Genomic DNA, 23,141 nt, shown 5'->3' with positions numbered 1-23,141 from the left:
TTTGCAATGCCCTTCATAAGTGTTATAATGAAAACACCATTTGTATAAACATCAGAGACACAGGCCCCTGAAAATTTTCTCCATTAAGGATATTTGTACTCAGGTCACCAAAATGTTGTGTAGAGGAACCCATTACATTGTAAGAGGGTATTCTGCGTCGGAGTTTCCAGGACTTGAAGCCTAGGGAAGCCTTCAGGAAGGAAACCTTGTTTGGGAACAGAGGTTTGAGCCAGATTAATTTCAGGTTAATTCTAGATAGTCATCCCACACCATCTCCAGACGCCAAGTGGGATCTGAAGATGGAAAATAGATCGGGGCAGGTGATCTACGTAAGCACGAAGATGACGGGTAATCACCAAGGGAGATTCCTGTGTGGAAACAGGAAAGAACAAGCGGTAGAAACTGAATACTTCCCTCGGAGGCCCCGCATTCTTCCCACTACCTCCAGGTTCCCATCACACTCATCAGAACCCCATGCCCAGGAGGAGGATGAGCTTGGAAGAGGCAGGTCAAGGATCGCCCTCCCACCCTGCCCAAGGGGTCCCTCCCAGAGTAGCCTCCTGAGCGACTGCGACCGCGCGGCACCCGAAAGTCACGACGAAAAGCTCATCTCTGTACCTAAAATGCAGCAGGACCAACGACTCAGAGCGCAGGATGTATATTCACAATGCAATCATTAACAGCCATTAATCCTGGGCCCTGTGCATCGGTTTAGGATTTGAGAACACTCTTCAGAAACCAGTCACGGTATGGAGGGTGGGGGTGGGGGCGCGTCAGAGGCTCTCGGGTGGAGGCATAGTTTTCTCAGTCCTGGGTGCGCGGGGACAAGCTTGGGGCTCTTCTAAATCGGCTCCCGTTCCCCAGCCAGATTTGCCTCTGTCAGCTCATCTCTAAAGATAATGTTTAAGGTGAGGAGAGCACAATTTTAAAGATACAGCACCCCAGGACCCCTTAGCGTACAGTGAAATCGGCCAAGCTCACGCATCCCTCAGTTATCAGGACACACAAGCTGGCTTTGCAAAGGAAAAAAATCCTCCTACGCGCCAGCGCGCGCAGTCCGGCTGTCCTCCGCCAGGCCGCCACCCGCTTCGCCACGCCACGCTACGCCACGCCCCTAGCCCCGCCCCCGCCGTAGCCCCGCCCCCAGAGCTCCGCCCCGCCCCGCACGCTGGTCTTCCGTATCTTCCGCCCAGGCAGGCTTCTTTTCATCCTGCGCTGCGCCCGCCCCGCCTGGGGCGTCGCGGTACCCGCCTCCGCGCTGCGCACACACCTCCCCCATCCCCGCCGCACCTACTCCGGCGCTCGGGCGCGGGCGGGAGGCGGAGCGGAGGGGTCGGGGGCGGTGTCGCCTCAGCCCAGGAGCTGCAGGCACCGGCAGCGGCGCCGGAGGTCCCCGAGATATGGCCGCCTCGGTGTTTTGCTGCCTGCGGTGCTGCAGAGATGGCGGGACGGGCCACATCCCTCTGAAGGAGATGCCGGCCGTGCAGCTGGACACGCAGCACATGGGTAAGGGCCCTCCCTTCCCCAGACCCAACGGCCCACCCCTGGTCGGGCGCGGCGGGTCGGGGGCAGCCGGGGGCGTCTCGAGGAGCCCCGCACGCGGCCGGGCCCCTGCGGGCTCCGGGCGTCGTCCCCTGCCCCTCGCCCTGCGACGCTGCCGAAGACCCGGGTCGGCGTCGCGGATCTCCTCCGGACTCCGGCCGACCGCACCTTGGCCTGGTGTATTCAAGCAGCCCGGTCCGCTCCTGTCTTGGGGAGATACGGGCGTCTGGACCTTACCGTTCCCACAGGAATCTCTGGGGCGCCTCCTCCCGAGACTCGTCAGACGTCCCCGGCGTGGGACGCGGGGGCGACTCGGTTCTCCTATCCCGCCGTCGAGCTTCAGTCAAATACGCACATGTTGAGAACACTTAGCTGTCCTGGCTCCTTCCTCTGCCCTGACAGCTTTCTATTCGCCCGTCAATTATCGGTTGTTTGCTCTCACCTCCTAAAGTCAAGACGAGGCAAGTTGCAAAAGCCTAAAGTCACAGCTTAGCTCAGGACATGTCATTTCAACAAAAACCTCCCCTGTGCGGCTCCTCCTGAGTCATGCTTAGAGGTGGTGTAATTTCACCTGGCTGGCTTCTTCCTAGCAGGTCAGGCTATTGCAGAAATAGCGTGTTGCTTCTTCCCATCTATGGTTTTTCCTTTGAATTTCAAATGAGCCTATAGCTTCTCCTTCTATAACATTCTCCTCTTCTCCTCTATAGCCTCTCGCCACCTTATTATTTCTTTTTTAGACTTGTCCCATGTAGTTCCATGCTTCTGGAGTGTGTTTCTAGGGGATGACATTTCCCACTGTAATTATTTCAAAGTACTGTCTTTTTGCCGAATTATTCTCTTCTAAATATACATCTGCACTTTTAGTTTTCCCCATATCTCTCTTTGACTAAAGGACAGTGCATTGAAATAACAAAGGGAATTCTTAAATATTTGTAGCAAAACCCTCTCCTGCCCAGATTCTTTATACTCTGAAAATACTCTGCTCATTATATTTTTCTTTTTTTCACTTTCTATAGCATGTACTAAATAACAAATGTGATAATTGTTTACCACTTTGTATGTGGGTTTTTACTTTTCATTCTTAGATCTCCCAAGTGTAATATAGAACCCCAATACATAACTATGTATGTAGGTGTACGTATATCTCCTTGAATTATTTCTTATTCATCATCACTTATAGACAGAGGTCCAAATTCTGTGATTTCTCTCAGGAAATGTTTCCATTTCATGTATTCATTCACTCAACTGATATTTATTGAGTGACTGTCAGATGGCAGGCATTGTTTTATATGCTGCTGCTGCTGCTGCTAAGTCGATTCAGTCGTGTCCGACTCTGTGCGACCCCATAGACGGCAGCCCACCAGGCTCCCCCGTCCCTGGGATTCTCCAGGCAAGAACACTGGAGTGGGTTGCGTTTCCTTCTCCAATGCATGAAAGTGAAAAGTGAAAGTGAAGTCACTCAGTCATGTCCGACTCTTAGCGACCCCATGGACTGCAGCCTACCAGGCTCCTCCGTCCATGGGATTCTCCAGGCAAGAGTACCGGAGTTGGGTGCCATTGCCTTCTCCGGCAATGTGCTAGGAACACAGTAAAGAAAAATCACACATAGTTTCTTTCGGGAGGTTATGATCAGCTTTAATTCTTTCTGTCTCTTCTTCCAAACTCCTGGATTACTACAATCTACTCTTTAAAGTATGACTTCCCTGGTGGCTCAGTTGGTAAAGAATCTGCCTACAATTCGGGAGACCCGGGTTCCATCCCTGGGTCGGGAAAATCCCCTGGAGAAGGAAATGGCAACCCACTCCGTATTCTTGCCTGGAGAATCCCATGGATAGAGGAGCCTGGTGGGCTGCAGTTCATGGGGTCACAAAGAGTCGGACACAACTGAGCGAATACTCTTTTAAGTATTTGTTTTCTCTGGTCTCTTCTCCACGGAGAGCTGGTCACTGGTACTCGTTCCACTATGTTCTCCTTTTTCCAAAGCTGCCCCGCATCTTTCAGTAGAGTAATATCATCCCCTGATTTTCTTCCTGCGTGGAAACTTTTTCTTAACCTGTCTTCCAAAAACTTCAAATTCTTCAATCACAGAAAAAGCCTGATTTTAGAAAACAAATAAGAGGAGAGGCTTATCAAGTTAGGAGTAGGTTTCAAGCATGAATTGATCTTAAGTTGAAATATGAGAAGCCCACTGAGTGAATATGCATGTATTTGGATATGTGAAAGGTTAATATGATTGCTTTTTTTTTTTTAAGTCTCTGTGTTTCATATGCAAATAAGTGTTGTCTCTTTCAAAGTTGTCACTTATATTGGTAATGCTACATCACCTAAAGTGATTTGAAATTCCTCTTGGAATTTTCTGTGATGTAGTTTTTATAAATATCTTCTTTTTTACCACAGCCTCCATATTTAATTGTGATTTGGTTTTTTAGAAATACAGAACTTCCCTGGTGGCTTGGGTGATAAAGAATCTGCCTGCAATGTGGGAGACCCGTGTTTGATCCCTGGGTCAGGAAGATCCCCTGGAGAAGGGAATGGCAGCCCACTCCAGTATTCTGGCCCCGAGAATCCTATGGACACAGGAGCATTGTGGGCTACAGTCTGTGGGGTTACAAAGAGTTGGACATGACTGAGTGACTAATACTTTTTAGAAATGAATGTCTTCCAAGGTAGCTTCCTTGAAAGGGATGTTATTCATTTAGAAATGTCTAATGCTTTTTAAAAAATACTCTTTGGCTATGTTTATATATTTTCTGACTGTACTCAAATTTTCCTTGACTCTCTAAACAGTCTTGATAATAAAACTGTACAAATCACACAGATCCAAATATAGGATATCTTTGTACTTAAAAAAGAGAAATAGAATAGGCTTGAAATAATTCCCTAATGATTCACAAGCAGTGTAGAATGTTCTCTGAATATATCCATCTTTATGTATAGAACATCTCAGTACCTAGCAGAATGCCTTGGAGATAAGAAATGATATTGAAGTAAGAACATAATAGCGTATTCAGATTTGGTTGTTTGGGTTCAACTCAGAGTTATATGTAAGAACCATAAAGTATTGCTGGGTTTAAAAAAATACCATGTATTTTCATAATTCTTGAAGTGTTTTTTCACTTAGGGTGCTTTCAGTTACAAGCAGTAAAACCTACAACTCAAAAATTGTTGAAAAATGAAGGCAATTCATCGGTTTGTGTAAATTTAAAAAGTAAAACGCAGCACTAGCTTCAGAAAAGACTCAGTGCTGCCAAGGACTGGACTCTTTTATCTCTTTCCCCCATCAGCTGTTGCTTATTCGTGAAGGCTGGCGTCCATGACAACTTGCAGCCTCTCCCTGTACTATCGGCTTCCTCATGTGAATCCAGCAAAAGCGATAAAATCTTTATCCCTTCATTCTCTCTGCAAAAGTCTTGAGACTATCTCTGATGGTAGTGCTTAGGTCACATAACCGTTTTTCACTCAGTCACTGTGGCCAAGAAATGTGGAATGCACTGATTGACTTAACCCAGGTCAAAGCTGTAGCCCTGAAGCCAGAGATTGAGTCAGCTTCCTTGGAACTGTTTTGATCTCCAGAGAGAAGTTCGTTGGGAAAGAGAAAACAGATGCTACATGTCCACGACAAGTACTTAGCAGAGCATATTCATTCATTTCCGTATCAGTTATTTGTCGAGCGTCTGCTGGATGCCAAGCACTCCATGGTCTTTGCTATTAAGGAGGAGCTGGGCCCTGGTTGCTCACCAGCAACTGCTGGAGATCTGTGAGGCAGCTAGATGTAAATTATGTATAAAGACACTGTCCCAGAATTTGCAGTTTAGCATTTTGTAATTAGGGAAAAAAAAGGATGCTAATGAATTTTTAATAATCATATAATAGGATCTCGTGGACTTCCCCAATGGCTCCGTGGGTAAAGAATCCAATTACAATGCAGGAAACCCAGGACAAGCAGGTTCAATCCCTGGGTCGGGAAGATCCCCTGGAGGTGGAAGTAGCCACCCATTCCATTATTGTTGTTCCATATATAGAAAATTATATAGACAGAGGAATCTGATGGGCTACAGTCCCTGGGACTGAGCATGGACATAGTGCAATACAAAGGATCTTCGTTTTACCTTCTATAAGAGTGTCTTTAATCAGCCCATTTAGAATTGTGGTAAAGTCTTGAAAATGTGGTATTTCTCATGTGTATTTGTCCCAAATAATTTTTTGTTCAAGTATCAATTCAACGGTGAGTTGAGAGACCTGCCTCTCTGTTAGTACATTTGTTACTATTTTCTAGTTTTATTTTACCCCCTCTGGAAAGAGGAGTTCCCTACAGTTCCCCTAACCAGATCTGCTTGGTTTGTAAACTTATTAGCAGAAGAGTTATACTGATTACAGATCTTGGGAGTCTGTCATGGGATAGTTATGGGATATTTCTTACAGATAAGCATTTTGTTAAATTTCTTCATATTCTCTGATATGCTTTCCTAAATCAGTGTTTGGAAAAGAATGGGTATTGGAGTCACATGATCAAGAGATTGTTTTTCTCACTCTCATCTATCAAATGTTATTTGAACTAAACTAAGATTTTCCATGAGAATAAAATGCATTTAATGATGTTGAAACCTTGTTTACATCTTTTCAATGTGATTAACAGCAACTATTTTACAGATATTTTTAAGATCCTAAAATTGGCATTTTTCCATGTCAGCTATTTCAAGAACATAGATGTATGTTTCTTTCCATGGTTCATTACTCTTCAGTTCTTACTTGACCAATGCACTTGCATAAGACCTTGTACATACATTCATTCAGCTTTTATCAGGTTGTTTTTTTTTGGATTGAACTGAAAATTGTACTGATTGCCCAGCTTCTTTTAAGTGTTTCTGTTTTTATTTAAATCAAGAAATTTATGCCGTCATCAAATTGATTCACTGGCTAAAATGGAAGAAAGTCTACTTCAGGGAGTTCCCTGGTGGCCTAGTGGTTAGGACTGTGGGCTTTCACTGAGGTGGACCCAGGGTTCAGGGAACTGAGATCCTACAAGCCGCACAGCACAGCCAAAAACAAAAACAAAGTCTATTTCTACCTTAAAAGTGTTTAAAATATTCAGTATGTATGTTAAAAAAATTCAGTATAATACAAAATTACTGTTTATTTGAAACTAATTAAACAAAATTTATAGCCACAAATTAATATTAAATATAAATGTTCTCCCAGAAAAAAGTGAATTAAATATTTTAAATAATTTATCATTATTTCATATTTCAAAGTATATATAGCCTTCCTATTTTTTGGAGACTAAGAGTTAAAAGTGAAACAGAAATTAACCTTGAGGGACTTCCTTAGTAGTCCAGGGGTTAGGAGCCCACCCTGCAACGCAGGGGACACAGGTTCCATCCCTGGTCAGGGAACTAAGATCCCACACGCCATGGAGCAACTAAGCCCGTGGGCTGCAACTAGAGAGTCTGGGCTGCAGTGAAACATCCCACATGACGCAATGAAGATCTGTTGTGCCACAGCCAAGACTCAATACAGCCAAATAAGTAAACAGTAAATCAATAAATATCTTTTAAAACTTAACCTTGATTGTTGGGTAAGAGAATACAAAACTTTACACAGTGTCTGTATTTTTTGTTTAGGAACTGATGTTGTCATTGTAAAAAATGGAAGACGAATATGTGGAACGGGAGGTTGTTTAGCCAGTGCACCTTTACATCAAAACAAAAGCTACTTCGAATTCAAAATCCAATCCACAGGTTGGTATAATGGTACTTGACTGTTAATACTCTGAATGTGAGGAGGAATCTTCAATATACGGAAAAGATTAATGAGGTCATTAAAAAAAAACAACTCTTACTTAAAGCCATTTTCACTCACATCTTCTTGTGAGATCCTGGTTTCATTAGTTAATTTAGTTATATTAAGTTCAGTTTTCTCATCTATAAAATGGATTACAGGAGCTGCCCTTCCTGCTTCATAGGAGCTGTATGCATGAAAGTGTCTTAACAGCAGTATGTACTGGTTCCATTTAACACACAAGCATTATTACTAATATGGTTAATTAGCGGGAGCTAGATGAACCATTTCATTTGGTCAAGCTTGTAAGGTGTAGACTTTTGCTGTTTTATCTTAGGATAAAATTAATCTTATGATCCTAAGTTTTTCTCTTAACTCTTGTTAAGATTCCCTGATTCAGTGTCTTCTGAAGCGATTGGCAGATTTAGAATTTTGGTAGAAGTCTAAAGTCTCTTTAAAATTTTTTAAATACGTACACCTGAAGCTAACACAATACTGTAAATCAACTATGCTTCAATTAAAATTTAAAAAAAATTTTAAATTATGAAGTTTCTTGTATGGCAGTTCTACGTGAGTATTATAATAGTTATTATTAGTTAACTTGTGGCAGTTTTGAATATGGGGGAATTTTTTAAGGCTTTATTAGAAAGAAACCTGTAGTAAAATATGGCATGAGTAATATAGGTACAGAACAGTGAAACTAGAGTGGAGTAAATTAATTCTGCTCTTAAATGAAAAAACATAAAATATTCCTCTGGGACTTGTTTTTTAAATTGTTTTAAATACTGATTTTTCTTAAGTGTGTAAAATAAATATAAATCTGTCCTCCATTCCATTCTTTTGTAAGTTAACTCACTGGCTGCAAAATGTCTCTGGTTACCGTAATTTTCTCAAGTATAACATACCTTTTCTCAAGAGAAGTGAATATTTCCTTGAGCCTTAAATGTAATACAGATTTCTTTGTGGATTTTCTGTAAAGGATGCTATCCTCAAAGATATTTCTACAATAGTGTGTTGGAGTTTGAGGCTTTGATCCCTCAAGGAAAGCTTCAGGCAGTGTGCCACAGGGTGTCATCATGCACAGTTCCTCAGGAGGAAGAGGACGCTGTAACCCTGTCTAGAGCTGTTGTCATGTGAAATTAGTATCATCCCCTACTGGCACTCTTGTCTCACCTTGGAGGATAAATTATAGAATCAGATTATTTAGGAGGCCAGGACAGTGAAGTCCAGACATGCAGCTTTCTGATGGCCTCACTCAATCCAGGAAAATGGATTGACAACATGGTCTTCAAGCATTCTTTAGAATTTCCCCTGATTTTGATAAAAACCAAGAAGGAAACAGTTTGAGATGTAATCAGGAGCTTACATATTCTGTTAGACTGAAAAGAAGAGAGCTGGTCTCTTTAAAAGTCAACTTAGACCAAACGGTTTTAAACTCATGGACTTAAGGTATTGGATAAGAAAATGATTTTACATTTTATCATTAATTTTCTCTTCTCCATAGTATTGACCAGGTCATATACATTATTGGTCACGTATTACAGATGCAAAAACTAAAGAAGTAATTTCCTGCTTCTCAGAGGTGGTGCTTGAAATAGAAGCCGAGGCTATTTAAATTCAATGTGTGGCTTTTTAGTAATATTTTGGGGGAATAATAATAATAGTAATGACAATAGCTAGCATCTTTTTAAAAAATACTTCCTCTGTGCTTTACTTATCCATTAAAAAAAAATACAGTGTTCCAGTTATTTTACTTGGATGATCTTGCTGTATCTTCTGATAACTTTAAGAGGCAAGTACTATTAGACTCGGAGAAGGCAATGGCACCCCACTCCAGTACTCTTGCCTGGAAAATCCCATGGGCGGAGGAGCCTGGTGGGCTGCAGTCCATGGGGTCGCCAAGAGTCGGACATGACTGAGTGACTTCACTTTCACTTTTCACTTTCATGCATTGGAGAAGGAAATGGCAACCCACTCCAGAGTTCTTGCCTGGAGAATCCCAGGGACAGCGGAGCCTGGTGCGCTGCCGTCTGTGGGGTCGCACAGAGTTGGACACGACTGAAGCGACTTAGCAGCAGCAGCAGCAGCACTGTTAGACTCCATAGTTTGCAGGTGAGGAAACAGAGGTTACGTAACTTGCCCAAGATGACATAGCACAAGCAGGATTTAAACCAGGCAGTACAACTCCAGAGCCCACTTTTATCTCCCAAGAGATGTAGTACATCATTTGCAAACTACTTGAAGAAAAAATTTTTTTAAGATTAACAAAAAATAATTTAGTGATCATATGCCACTTTCTTTATAAACAATTTACACTGTCTTTTAAAACAACAACTTTCATATTTGTATTCTTCAGATTTGGGGAGCATTTAAATTATTATATTTTTCAGGAATCTGGGGTATTGGCGTTGCAACTCAGAAAGTTAACTTGAATCAGATCCCCCTTGGCCGAGATGTACACAGTCTGGTGATGAGAAATGATGGAGCCCTATACCACAACAATGAGGAGAAAAACAGACTGCCAGCAAACAGCCTTCCACAGGAGGGAGACGTGGTGGTGAGTTTCCTCGTGGACTTGTTTTCCACCGTGAATTATTCAACCTGAACTGCTTTTAGTATTTCTAGTTTTGCCTGGGAGTTTGTGGTCCAAATTCCAGAGCACGGGGATTGGATCTAATGAGGTAGTTCATTTTCCAAAGAGCCCTTGATGTCAATGCTGCTGTCTTACATAACTGCCTTCTTTCTAGAGCTGCACTGGCCAGGAAAATCACCACCAACCCTTATTTCCATTTAGGAGAGTTTATGACTGGTTGGCTGCCAGTCAACATCTCCTGCCACTCTCACATAAAAGAAACCTTGGCCCACAATTTTAAAAGAACGCTGACCCTTACGTTAGAAAAGATTAGGTATTTTTGCAGCTGGAGATCTCTTAGAGAAGACATTTATTACTTAATTTGTTAGGAACTTCTGTTAAAGAATTACCACATTTTTATCAGGAGTGTTGGTCCTTGTTAAACTTAACCTGGTTAAACTTCCTTCACTTTCAGAACTCTTTCAAGAACTGGCTCAAAATCCTAAGGGTTGATTGTGGAAAAGTTTTTTTTTTGGAAAGCAGGGGATAGAAGGAGTTACATAGTATGAAGGCTTCTCGGTTTTTATTCCCAACTAGATATATTCAAGTCTTTGCCAAAGCCATCCTATTGAAAATGTAATCCAGAGATCCCTTTCTGTCTTTTTCAGATACTTCTCACAGTGTTTTCCAAGAACCTTATACATTGAATTCAGGCCATTAGCTGTTGAGAACAGAGTTCTTGGGTCTCCTTTAGCAAGAGTGTCCTTATACACAGAGCCTTGGGTTCCTTGCTCTTATACCAAGTTGAAAGGAATCTAAAGAATGAGAGTTTCTAATCCTTGATAACAGACAAGGTAAATCCAGGTTACTGAATTAAAGAAGTATACACTATTTGGAAGAAGATGAAAAATAATGAGGAAATGAAAGCTTTTGACTATGATCTTTCTTCTCTTCAGTTTAAAAAAAAAATTGTGAAGAACAGTTTTTAAATAGGTAAATTATAGAAAGTGTTTTTTCCCCCCCAAATTAACTAAAGAAAACAAGGAAACCAAAGACATCAACCGTTTTTAAAATCTGCTTTTCCTCGTTCTTCCTTTTAAATAGTTGGTTCTGCATATATAGATCATTGCCAGATGCCCGTAATGTGGAACACCCTATTCAAGGGGTTATTTCATGAAAGAGAATCTTGAAGTCAGGTTGATGCTGTCAGCCTGCTTATACTAAAAATGAAATTCAAACATAAAGGATAATCCGGGTAACTCCCAGGTGGGTAGGACTCTGTGCTTCCACTGCAGAGGCCCCGGGTTCCGTCCTTGGTCAGGGAACTGAGATCCCATGTACCGCATGGTGAGACCAAAAGAAGAAGAAAGGATAATCAGTAACAAAAGGTTTTCTTTGTTGATGTACTGACTTGTACTGTGTGTTGTTATTTCCTTCCTGTCTCGTTCCTTAAGATGATTGGCACTTCATATCGACAGACTTAAGAATGTCATTTTTAGTCTGTCAGCATTATTAAATTAGACTTTGAGTTTTTATGCCCATTCTGATAAAAGGAGGGCTCAAAAAGATGAAAGATGAGCAGAATCCTGAAAAGTAAAGCAGTATCCCACGCTAATGGCTGTATCTTCCTAGTTTAAACACTTGCAAACAAATTTCACCAAATTGCTGACAATAGCGTAGGAAAGCTGGAATGAATTATGACAGTAAAAACATTCTCATATGTGTAGAATTTCAATCATATACCATTCTCTGAGGAAAAATCAAGAAAAATAAGCTTTCAACATCCAACCAAATGATTATGTTTCTGTAATAACCATACAGGATCAGCAGGGCCTACTGCAGCACCAAGGAGGCACACCTGAGACAGCCTATGCTTATTTTTACCTTTTGTATATAGTTTTGAAAAGTACAGATTACATTTTTAAGTTGCAGTTTTCAGTTTAATTTCAGAGAAGGTGAAATAGGTGGTACTATTATTATCATTTTACAGACCAGAAGTTAAGTAATTGCTTATTCAGAGTGACCCCAGGATTACAGTCTAATTTCAGAGTCTGTTCACCAAACCTGCAAATACTGATAAATCCTTAGAACACATCGGGTTTTTGGTATCATTATGAGAGAATCAAACCTAACATCTAGAACAGATAAAAGGGCAGATTAAGGGAATTCCCTGACAGTCCCGTGGTTAGTACTCCGTGCTTCCGCTGCAGGGGGCACTGGTTCAGCCCTGGTCAGAGAACTAACATCCCTCGGTGTGGTTTCTCACATCCTTCCTCACGTCTTTCTTTGGTATTGTCTAGTTGGTTTGGTCTAGTCGCTCAGTCGTGTCCAATTCTTTGTGACCCCGTGGGCTATAGCCTGCCAGGCTCCTGTGTCCATGGGATTTTCCAGGCAAGAAGACTGGAGCAGGTTGCGATCTCCTTCTCCAGGGGATCTTTGATACTGGGTATTGGGTATTGTCCCCTGGAGAAGGGAAAGGCTACTCACTCCAGGATTCTGGCCTGGAGAATTCCATGGACTGTATAGTCCATTTGGGGTCGCAAAGGGTCGCACACGACGGAGCGACGTTCACTCACTCACTCACTCATGGGGTATTGATGCTGGAGGGTGGGGTTGAGAACTTGCAATAGGTTATGCTGCCACCAGGTGGGGAAGGTGCCCAGATCATAACCTGTTAGTCTGAGCTGCTGGATTTCCAGTAAAGAGGGTTACATGCTGCTTTTTATGTAATCAGGTTTTTAAAATGAAAACAGGTTTCTTCACTAAAAAGCGAATCCTGGCGATCACTTTATTATTTAAAGTATTTAAAGTATTATTTAAGGTATTTAAAGTATTTATTATTTAAAGTATTATTTACATATTATATTTAAATACATACACTGAAATAAAGCAAAAGCAGTTTTATTTATCTTTCTCAGTGTTTAGTCTAACCCTGGCTTTGCTAAGATTTGAGGAGAATCTTTTATAGCACTTAACCTGTTGACTTATCTGGGCCTTTGCTGTCTTAACTGGAAAGTGAAGGATTTAAGACTAGATCATCTGTATGGTCTTTTTCTATCTATAAAAGCTTTTAGGTTCATATAATTTATCCACAGTCAGAAATCCTTCAAGTGGTTGCTTCTTGATCTATGATGATTTCTCTATTGAAAGGTCTCTGTTGTCATTCTTGAAAGGAAAGCTCTCCGTCTTCAGCTAGTAAATACTGTACAGAGTTTTAAAGAGAGTTTTAAAAGTGTAAAAGTCTTACAAGCTTTGAATTGCATGGCAATTAAGAATAAGTTTTCCAAAGCCATACTGCATCAGTTTAAATTCCAGCTCTGCCACTTCCTAACTGTGCAACCTTAAATAAGTTATTTAACTTCTCCTATGCTTTAGCTTGGAGAAGACAATGGCACCCCACTCCAGAACTCTTGCCTAGAAAATCCCATGGACGGAGGAGCCTGGTGGGCTGCAGTCCATGGGGTCCTGAAGAGTTGGACACGACTGAGCGACTTCACTTTCACTTTTCACTTTCATGCATTGGAGAAGGAAATGGCAACCCACTCCAGTGTTCTTCCCTGGAGAATCCCAAGGACGGGGGAGCCTGGTGGGCTGCCGTCTATGGGGTTGCACAGAGTCGGACATGACTGAAGCGACTTAGCAGCATGCTTTAGCTGCCTCATCTGTAAAGTGGAGATAATAAAAATACCTAGGATTAAATGAGTAAATATGAAGTGTCTAGGGTTTGGTACATAATACAGGTTGTTTTCCACAATGTCAATAATAATAATTGTAATTTTGTACCATTAATAATATACAAAGTAATATATTTTTATTTTGCTGTCTTTTTAAAGTCTTTTGAGCTGTTGTTTTTCTGTTTTCCACTTGATACTAATTATCAGTTACATGCAGTTGTAAATACCCACCTTACCTTAGTAATACATTTTACATATTTGAAACCAAGGTAAAGAGATAGAGAAATATATTATTTCTTTTTGAAAATAAATTGTATAAAGACAGTTCATCACAACTGAAAACAATGATAGGTAATAATCCCTAATGGTGAAAACTTCACTGTTTCCCCCCTTTGTTATCAAATTCTACATAAAGCAGTGTTTTCTATGTGAGTTTAAAAGGTCTCTCTGTTTACAGTATATAGTACTTATATCATCTTAATATTCAGAATATAAAACCCAGATTATCTGAATAAAATACTAGGATTTAGTTTGACCCCTCGAATGTGGACTCATGGGATTTTACTTTCCCCTCCCCCCACATAATCACCATTACTGTTTTTTTCTAGCTCAATTCAAATAGATTTCTACCAGATTGTAAACCCTTAATAAAATCTGTTATGGGAAAAAAAAATCTGTTGTGGTCTTTTGCTTAGTTTTTTGTTTCCATGCTCCCCAGTTAGTGCCTTCTGACTGTTCAGGTTTTTATGGAACATACATATTTTTCCTCTTTTTAATATTTACTTTGCTTTCTAGGGTATTACATATGACCATGTAGAATTAAATGTATATTTGAATGGAAAAAACATGCATTGTCCAGCATCAGGTATACGAGGGACAGTGTATCCAGTTGTTTATGGTAAGTGAAAATATTTCTAAACATTATTAAATGTATGTTAACTTTTGCTTGGCATTTAACTTTGTAACTATCATTCAGAAGGCTGGACAAATTAATAAGGACCTTTGTATATGGAGTATACTCAGTAGGTTATCACAATCCCTCTTTGCAGGACTAAGGAAAGTTTTTACTTCCTTTGTATTAAAAAAATCAACTTGCTAAATACAATGATTATTCTTAAATATGCAATAGCCATATTCCCTTTTAGATCATTTAATCTTATATTCCAGAAAGTTTCAAAAACTTTACAGAATTTTCAAAAAGGTATGCCTGCTAATTGTTAGAAAGGGTTAGATGAACAGAAAATGTAATTGTAAAGAATATTTTGAAAGTAGAGATGGGAATTCCGTGTAGATTGAACATTGGTTACCTTTACAAAATCGCCTAAATGTTAAAACTCTTCTACTTTCAAAAGAAATAAAAAATGAAGAAGAGAGTGATAAAGGCACTGTACTTATGTGTGTTTCCTATAAAGAGAGACACCTTATTTTTTAGGGATACATATAAAATATTTTAGAATAAAATGATATAATGTCTGGCATTTGCCTCAAAACAATATAAGGAGGGGAGGTGAAGAACAGAGGACTGACTGTAGGGAGGAGAGGAAACCTGTCTGGCTATTAGCCGACAATTGTTTGAAGTTAAGTAATGGATACATGAGGGTTCATTATTCTGTTCTGGTTACTTCCACATGTTTGGAATTTTCTGTAATAAAGGTAACTGAGTAGAGTCATCTCTAAGTAACCCTGTTCTTAGAGGTATACTTGTACAGAAACTATACTTACACATACATGGCTTAGTTCAGTTCAGTTCAGTCGCTCAGTCATGTCCTACTGTTTGCGACCCCATGAATCGCAGCATGCCAGGCCTCCCTGTCCATCACCAACTCCCGGAGTTCACTCAGACTCATGTCCATCGAGTCAGTGATGCCATCCAGCCATCTCATCCTCTGTCGTCCCCTTCTCCTCCTGCCCCCAATCCCTCCCAGCATCAGAGTCTTTTCCAATGAGTCAACTCTTCGCATGAGGTGGCCAAAGTACTGGAGTTTCAGCTTTAGCATCATTCCTTCCAAAGAAATCCCAGGGCTGATCTCCTTCAGAATGGACTAGTTGGATCTCCTTGCAGTCCAAGGGACTCTCAAGAGTCTTCGTTACTCCATTACTTAACTTCAAACAATTGTCGGCTAATAGCCAGACAGGTTTCCTCTCCTCCCTACAGTCAGTCCTGTTTTTCACCTCCCCTCCTTATATTGTTTTGAGGCAAATGCCAGACATTATACCATTTTATTCTAAAATATTTTATATGTATCCCTAAAAAATAAGGTGTCTCTCTTTATAGGAAACGTACATAAGTACAGTGCCTTTATCACTCTCTTCTTCATTTTTTATGTTATCAACTTTAAATCAACAAGTGTATGATTTTTCTGCCTGTGGTATTAGTGGATTGTAAACCATTTTCTCATTTAAATTACTTTAAATAATTAAGAATTTGAGCCATAACAAAAACTAATGGTTAACTTTTTTATAGTAACTTACCAGAAAAGTAACAGACTTTGTTCAGAGTGGCAGAAAAGTATACAGTAGCAAATATAAATATTTAATAATTTGATATAACAACCAAAGCCTGTGCTTTAAAGTTTTCATTTATCTTCTTTTTCCCTAAATACTACTTTTCAGTCCTTCTACCTTCTTTATCTTTGCATGAAAGGTGAATTTTTAAACTTGATATAAGTTAGTTTGCTTGCAATAATTGATAACCCTAAAAGTAATGTCTTTATTTACTTAAATGGAAATGGTAGCTTAATATTTGAAACAGTTTAGTCTGAGAAATAAATATCAGTAAAATTTTAGACTGAGTTACACAAATGAAGATAGCAAATGAGATTTTTATTCTAAATTGTTTCTTTGATTTGGCATTATTTTTAATGCAGTGAAGTTTATGTAGTAATATATTTTATAAATTGAAATTGATAGCCAGATACTATCAAAGATAAAAATAAAATTCAAATTCCCTTGAGTGAGTGAATGAAATCACTCAGTCGTGTCCAACTCTTTGGGACCCGATGGACTGTAGCCTACCAGGGTCCTCCATCCATGGGATTTTCCAGGCAATAGTACTGGAATGGGTTGCCATTTCTTTCTCCAGGGGATCTTCCTGACCCAGGGATCGAACCTGGGTCTCCTGCACTGCAGACAGACGCTTTACCCTCTGAGCCATCAGGGAAGTCCCAAATTCCCTTACCCTTTGCCTTCTATCCTATACCGAATCCTAATTCTTTCCACTTGTTCATACTGTCAGTCCTTATATTCAACCTGTGGAGAGACAAAACTGAGTAACAGTGAAGAAAAGTTTGTTCATAGTTAGGACTTCCAGCTTCATCTAAGTTCTCTGTGTTTTTTACATCTCTGCACCTTCTAGACTTTCATCGTTCTTGAGTTCCCTGTTCATTTTCTGTAGATCCCTCTTCCACTTTATAGAGAAACAGTCCATCATGGTGAACTCCAGCTTCCCTCCCCCACCTCTTAAAGGTTTTCTCTTCCCATCTTGTCTCCTTCCCATACCATTTTAGAGGAAGTGGTGCCCTTCATGTTTAAAAAACTCAGTCTAGATTTCAAACTTCCCAATTCTGGGACCTTATTGTCAGTTATTTTGTCTGTATCTCATGTCATCAACCTCGTTCTTCAATGCCTGTAAGCATTCTAAATCATTCTTATTCCAATATACTCTCCCTTAAACTTGTACCCCTCACCAGGCCTGGGTTTACCCTTCTCTATATGCCTGCATTTCCTGTAAAATAGCTTTTGTCTCTGTTTATATTGTATCGTCAACTACTGTGGCTGCCTTACACCACTTCACTGAAACCACCTGTGTTAAAAATTACTAGTGATGTCATGAATGTCACATCTAGTGCTTAACTTTTTTCCTGCATTGATAATGAAATATAAATTATTTAGTAATGTTCGTTAAACATATATACGCAACTTAACAAATAACTATAAAGTGAAACCCACATCATCACTATACTCAAGATAATGAACATACTTGTCACCCCTAAGTTTCCTCCTGCCCCCTTGCCATGCATTCTGCTCCCCTCTCCCCACCCTACCCCCTTGTAGTCACTGTCTGCTTTCTGTCACTACAGATTATCTTACGTTTTTAGAGTATTCTATAAATCATACAATTTGTATTTTTTTAATCTGGCTTCTTTTACTCAGTGTAATTAAGACTCATCCATGTTGTAACATGTACCAAGAATTCATTGATTTTTATTACCAAGTAGTATAGTTCATTGTGTGGATACATCAGAATTGATTTTTCCCTTCTCCTATTGTTGGATATTTAAGTTGTTTCTAGTTTTTGGCCATTACAAATAAAGCTGCTGTGACTATTCATGTATAAGCCTTTGTGTAGATATATGCATTCATTTCTCTTGGATAAATACTGATTTAAAAAAAGGAAAACAAAAAAACATATAGAAGCTGAATAAGGCCTGCAGGCTAATTAACAGTATTGTGTCAGTGTTAGTTTCCTGGTTTGGACATTGTACTGTAGTTGTGTGAGATGTTACCACTAGGGGAAGCTGGACGAAGGTTACCCAGGAATTTTTGTATTGTTTTTGCTACTCTTTGTGAATCTATCCTTTTTTAATAAAATATTTTTTAAGAAGTAAATTATCTTAATGTATAAAATTGAGAAAATACAGGTAGGTAAATAAGGAAAAACTCAAATTACCTATATTTATATCATCTAGAAATAATCATCGGAGAAGGCACTGGCACCCCACTCCAGTACTCTTGCCTGGAAAATCCCATGGATAGAGGAGCCTGGAAGGCTGCAGTCCATGGGGTCGCTAAGAGTCGGACACGACTGAAGCGACTTCACTTTCACTTTTCCCTTTCATGCATTGGAGAAGGAAATGGCAACCCACTCAAGTGTTCTTGCCTGGAGAATCCCGGGGACGGGGGAGCCTGATTGGCTGCCGTCTATGGGGGTCGCACAGAGTCGGACACGACTGAAGCGACTTAGCAGTAGCAGCAGCAGAAATAATCATAATAATATTTTGATGTATTTCCGTTCAGTGTTCTTGACAGATTTTATTCTTCACTGTGGCTGTTTTTAACCAGTAGGATCATGTTTTGTAACCTGGATAGCAGATGTGTTTCTTCTTCTTGTGTGTTAATTTTATGGCATTATGCAAACAGTTTATAAGTATTACTCATTCAGTTTAAGGTGTTTGCTTCTAATTTATTTTCTTTCTTTTTCTGTCTCTAGTTGATGACAGTGCAATTTTGGATTGCCAGTTCAGTGAATTTTATCATACTCCTCCACCTGGTTTTGAAAAGATATTATTTGAACAGCAGATCTTCTGAATGTATTTGTTTTTGAAACTTGTATTTCTGCACTGTTAAAAGTGTTTACCATTTAATAAAGCTTTACCTGACGTATAAATGAAAATATATTCTTAAAAATATGCTTGTTAATATTGTCTAAGGAACCAGTGTATACACTATACCACCCTGAAGTTGTGATTTAAAATACTTAGGTTTTGTGATATGAAATCAGCATTTGGGGTGGTTTATTTAACTCTTATTTAAATAAATATAACTGTGGGTTTAATTAACAATATTAAATGGAAATATGTGTATAGATATTTAAAAGGGAGTCTTTCTTAGTGTAAAATATTTGTATTGATAGAGACAGTTGGGTGGGTTTTGTGGTCATTCTGATGTTCAGACCTTATTAACTGTTTTAAGTCTGCAGTCCAATAATTTTGTGTCTCAGTGTCTTTTTTATATAGAGTATAACAAAGTGACAAATTTATATTATTGGCAACTTCAGTTTTGGCAATTTATTTACTGTAAAATGTACCACTTTAAAAATGTTAATTGCTTGTTTTGTTTGTATGCCGTTGTTTTTAATTTCCTTTGTGAAAGGAGATAAATGTGGTAGTAATTATTGGAGCATTTTGTTGAAGACCATCATGCTGTGTTACTTCAATACCTGCGTAAGTGGTGGTTGACTGGTGACCGTGTACACAGCAGACGTTTAGAATAGTATGATGCCTTCAATTTAAATGGAAATGAGGTTATTCTTTTAAGGATTTTAATTTAAATGTGCATTTTTCTGTAAGGAATAATAAAATAATAGTAATTAAGGACTATTCAGTACTATATTAAATACACGTTCTTCCTGTTTTGTTTAATTATACTGTAAATTCACTTTGCCCTTGATTATTCAGAAGTTCAGAAGTAAGTGAATCCTCTCCATGACCCTGACTGAGCCTTTGCTTAGTTTTCAGGAAGAATTGCTATCCTTTAAATACTACCCTACAAAACTGAACAAATCACTGTCCATATCTTTGGGACAGTCTCCTTTCCAGATAGGCCAGGCCAAGGATACATACATTTCACTCATTTATCACATGAAGCAGTATGTCATACCAGAAAAACATGGCTTAAGAATCAAAGGAGACCTGAATTGTAGTTTTGCCACCGGGTCCCATTATCTCTTCAGGCAATTTCCTCAGTTTCTCTGGATGCAGATTCCGCATTTATAAAAGGGATAGTCAGACCCTATTGGTAAGATTCTGTAACTGGTTAAAATTCATATGCAAAACACCCTCGTCATCATCTGCACGTGATGAGGCAGCGTCTTTGTTGACTGCGCTCAGTGGTTTTCACAGTGGGGCCCTTAGACCAGCAGCGTCAGCCTTACCTGACAACTTGGTAGACGTGGACACTCAGGCCCCCCCAAACCCATGGAATCAGAAACTGCTGGGGACGCACGCAGGAATCTGTTGGAACAAGCCCTTGAGGTGATTCTGATCCACGCTAAAGATTGAGAACCACTGCTCAGGAGAGAATTCTTTGAGAATGATTGCCTACTATAAATTTTCTAAGGATTTAAGACTATTGTTGACACATAGACAAGAGAGTCCTGCATGATATTTATTTATTGTTTATTTGATAGATAAAAGTAGAACAATTGTTTTTAAAACATAGATATATTTGAGTAACATATTTACATAAATCCCAGATTTAACTCTGTAGATACACAGAATTGAACTAACTTTATTATTTATGTATTTTTGGCTTTCTGACCTTGTAATTTTAATTAGTAAAGAACATGGTTATTTCAGAAAGAGATTTAATATAACTACTGCTTGCTTTCTTTATAATGTTACCTACCTCCGAATTATTTTTTTAAGAGCTAACCTTTTTTTTTTTAATGATCGTGTTCTTTTCTCAAGACTATCTTTGCTACCTCTAATCACACTGAATAGATAACAGTACTAAAATCAGTATATGAATTACATCCATGACAACAGTTTGATGAAGTCTAGATGTGCTTTTAACCTCTAGCTATCTAATTTCTCATAGGAAAATTACCTGTAACCTCAGTCTTACCTTGAGAAAAACATCAGATTCCTAAAGGGGCATCCTACAAAATATTTGAGCAGTAGTCCGCACTGTCATGGTCATCAAAATCAAGGGAAAAAACAAGTAAATGTAATGTGCACACCAGGAACAGAAAAGGATGTTAGGTAAAAACTAAGGAAATCTAAATACATCATGCACTTTAGTTAATAATGTATCACTATGTTTATTGTAATAGATGAACCATAAAAATGTAAGATGTTATTAACGGGGGAAATTGGAAGAGGGGACATATGGGAACTCTGTACTATTGTCTCAATTTTTCTGTGAATATAAACTGTTCCAAAAAATAAAGTGTATTTAAAAACCTACATTCAGCTAGAAGAAAATTAAAGGCTTTCTTGAAGACAATAGAACATTAGTATGGTATATACTTACAGCACAAGTATTCAGTGATAGCTAAATATACACATAGATGGGACATAAAACATCCTTGTATTTTAACACACAAAAAAACCTGCATTTGTTCCTGGCTGAAGAAGCTGTCCATTGTCTTGATTCTGTTTTTCACAGAAATCCACTTGTTCACACTGATGTAGCTTTTTATACTTACACTGAAAATTAGTCAGTGATTTATTATCCATGTTATTTTTTCAGTGATTTAAACATTGCAAGAGACTTGTAATGGCATATATGTGAAACAATGAACATCTCATAAATAAGTTTACAGTATTAAAAGCCAGAAAAAGATACTGGCTTTTAACTGCTGTCAGCTCACTGGTTGAGATTATTTGAATATATTTCCCACTTGGATTACAAGCTATTATCATTTAAGAATGATACAAAATATACTTTAAGGCTTTTAAAAATCATTAACAAAATCAGAAACATGTATGATAGTGTTGCTCACATCTTTATTTTTTCTTTTAACTGCATATTTACTTAATGTAAGTCTAGGTATGGACCAGCAAAAGCATAGCTGAAAATGTGAGTGCAATCTTACACTATTCTTGATAAGCTACATTAAATTAATAATTTCTTTTGATAATGTAAAAACACTAGATACTGTGAGAAGAAAATTTATAATCAAAACTGTGGGAACTTTCCTGTACATAGTACTCATAGTGAAAGTGAAAGTCGCTCAGTCATGTCCCACTCTTTGCAACCCCTGGAGAATCACATAGATGGAGGAGCCTGGTGGGCTGCAGTCCAGGGGGTCCAGAAGAGTCGGACATGACTGAGCGACTTCGATTTCACTTTTCACTTTCATGCATTGGAGAAGGCAATGGCAACCCACTCCAGTGTTCTTGCCTGGAGAATCCCAGGGACGGGGGAGCCTGGTGGGCTCACTTTACGACTGAAGTGACTTAGCAGCAGCAGCAGCAGCAGACTCTACAGTCCATGGAATTTTCCAGGCCAGAATACTGGACTGGGTAGCCTTTCCCTTCTCCAGGGGATCTTCCCAACCCAGGGATCGAACCCAGGTCTCCCGCATTGCAGGAAGATTCTTTACCAGCTGAGCCATAAGGGAGGCATAGTACTCATAAGTGGAATGTAATTAACTACCACTTATATTAATTTGCAATATTTATGCAATCTGATAGAGAAATACTTTGGAGCTAAATGGGCTGTTCTCATGAATGAGTGGAAATAGAATCAATTAATTGTCATCCAGTAGGATATGAATAGGAGAAGGCAATGGCACCCCACTCCAGTACTCTTGCCTGGAAAATCCCATGGACGGAGGAGCCTGGTAGGCTGCAGTCCATGGGGTCGCTAAGAGTTGGACGCGACTGAGCAACTTCGCTTTCACTTTTCAGTTTCATGCATTGGAGAAGGAAATGGCAACCCACTCCAGTGTTCTTGCCTGGAGAATCCCAGGGACGGCAGAGCCTGGTGGGCTGCCGTCTGTGGGGTCGCACAGAGTCAGACACGACTGAAGCGACTTAGCAGCAGCCAGCAGCAGCAGGATATGAATATCCTTCAACTTGTTCTTTTAAAAAAACCAGGACCAAATTATTGAAATAATATAAACAGCAATGTTAGATACAATTAGCAATATAAATGAATCACATACCATCCAAGATTTCTATAGAAATTTGAAGGAAAAACTGTCCCAGTATTGGCTGAAATGCATAATCTGTAAGTCCATAGGAATCATTACAATGTAGTCATTCAAACTGAATCATTTATGTGTTGTGTTTCATAAATACTCAAAGGCAATATTCTGTGCCCTCAAGGAACTCTGCTAATTGTAATTC

At 39.4% G+C, this 23,141-nt stretch overlaps 1 protein-coding gene across 2 annotated transcripts; it reads left to right on the top strand.

The window, feature by feature from the left end:
* The first annotated feature begins 1,170 nt into the window (after nucleotides 1–1,170).
* On the top strand, nucleotides 1,171–21,251 carry SPRYD7 (SPRY domain containing 7). 2 transcript variants are annotated; one of them, XM_086329145.1, is made up of 5 exons: nucleotides 1,171–1,506; nucleotides 7,164–7,280; nucleotides 9,711–9,877; nucleotides 14,362–14,464; nucleotides 18,776–21,251. In XM_086329145.1, the coding sequence occupies exons 1-5, from the start codon at nucleotides 1,401–1,403 to the stop codon at nucleotides 18,871–18,873; spliced, it is 591 nt and encodes a 196-aa protein (XP_086185271.1). In that variant the 5' UTR covers nucleotides 1,171–1,400; the 3' UTR covers nucleotides 18,874–21,251. The 2 variants fall into 2 exon arrangements, with proteins under 2 accessions (XP_086185271.1, XP_086185270.1); XM_086329144.1 differs by having other exon boundaries at nucleotides 18,255–21,251.
* The last annotated feature ends 1,890 nt before the right edge of the window (nucleotides 21,252–23,141 follow it).

This window comes from Bos grunniens, chromosome 12, assembly GCF_055505025.1.
Source record: "Bos grunniens cultivar Pamir isolate PY7600 chromosome 12, Bosgru_T2T1.0, whole genome shotgun sequence".
NCBI classification, from domain to species: Eukaryota; Metazoa; Chordata; class Mammalia; order Artiodactyla; family Bovidae; genus Bos; species Bos grunniens.
Note: the sequence above shows the minus strand (reverse complement) of the source record. Positions and strands in the feature narration are given on the sequence as shown.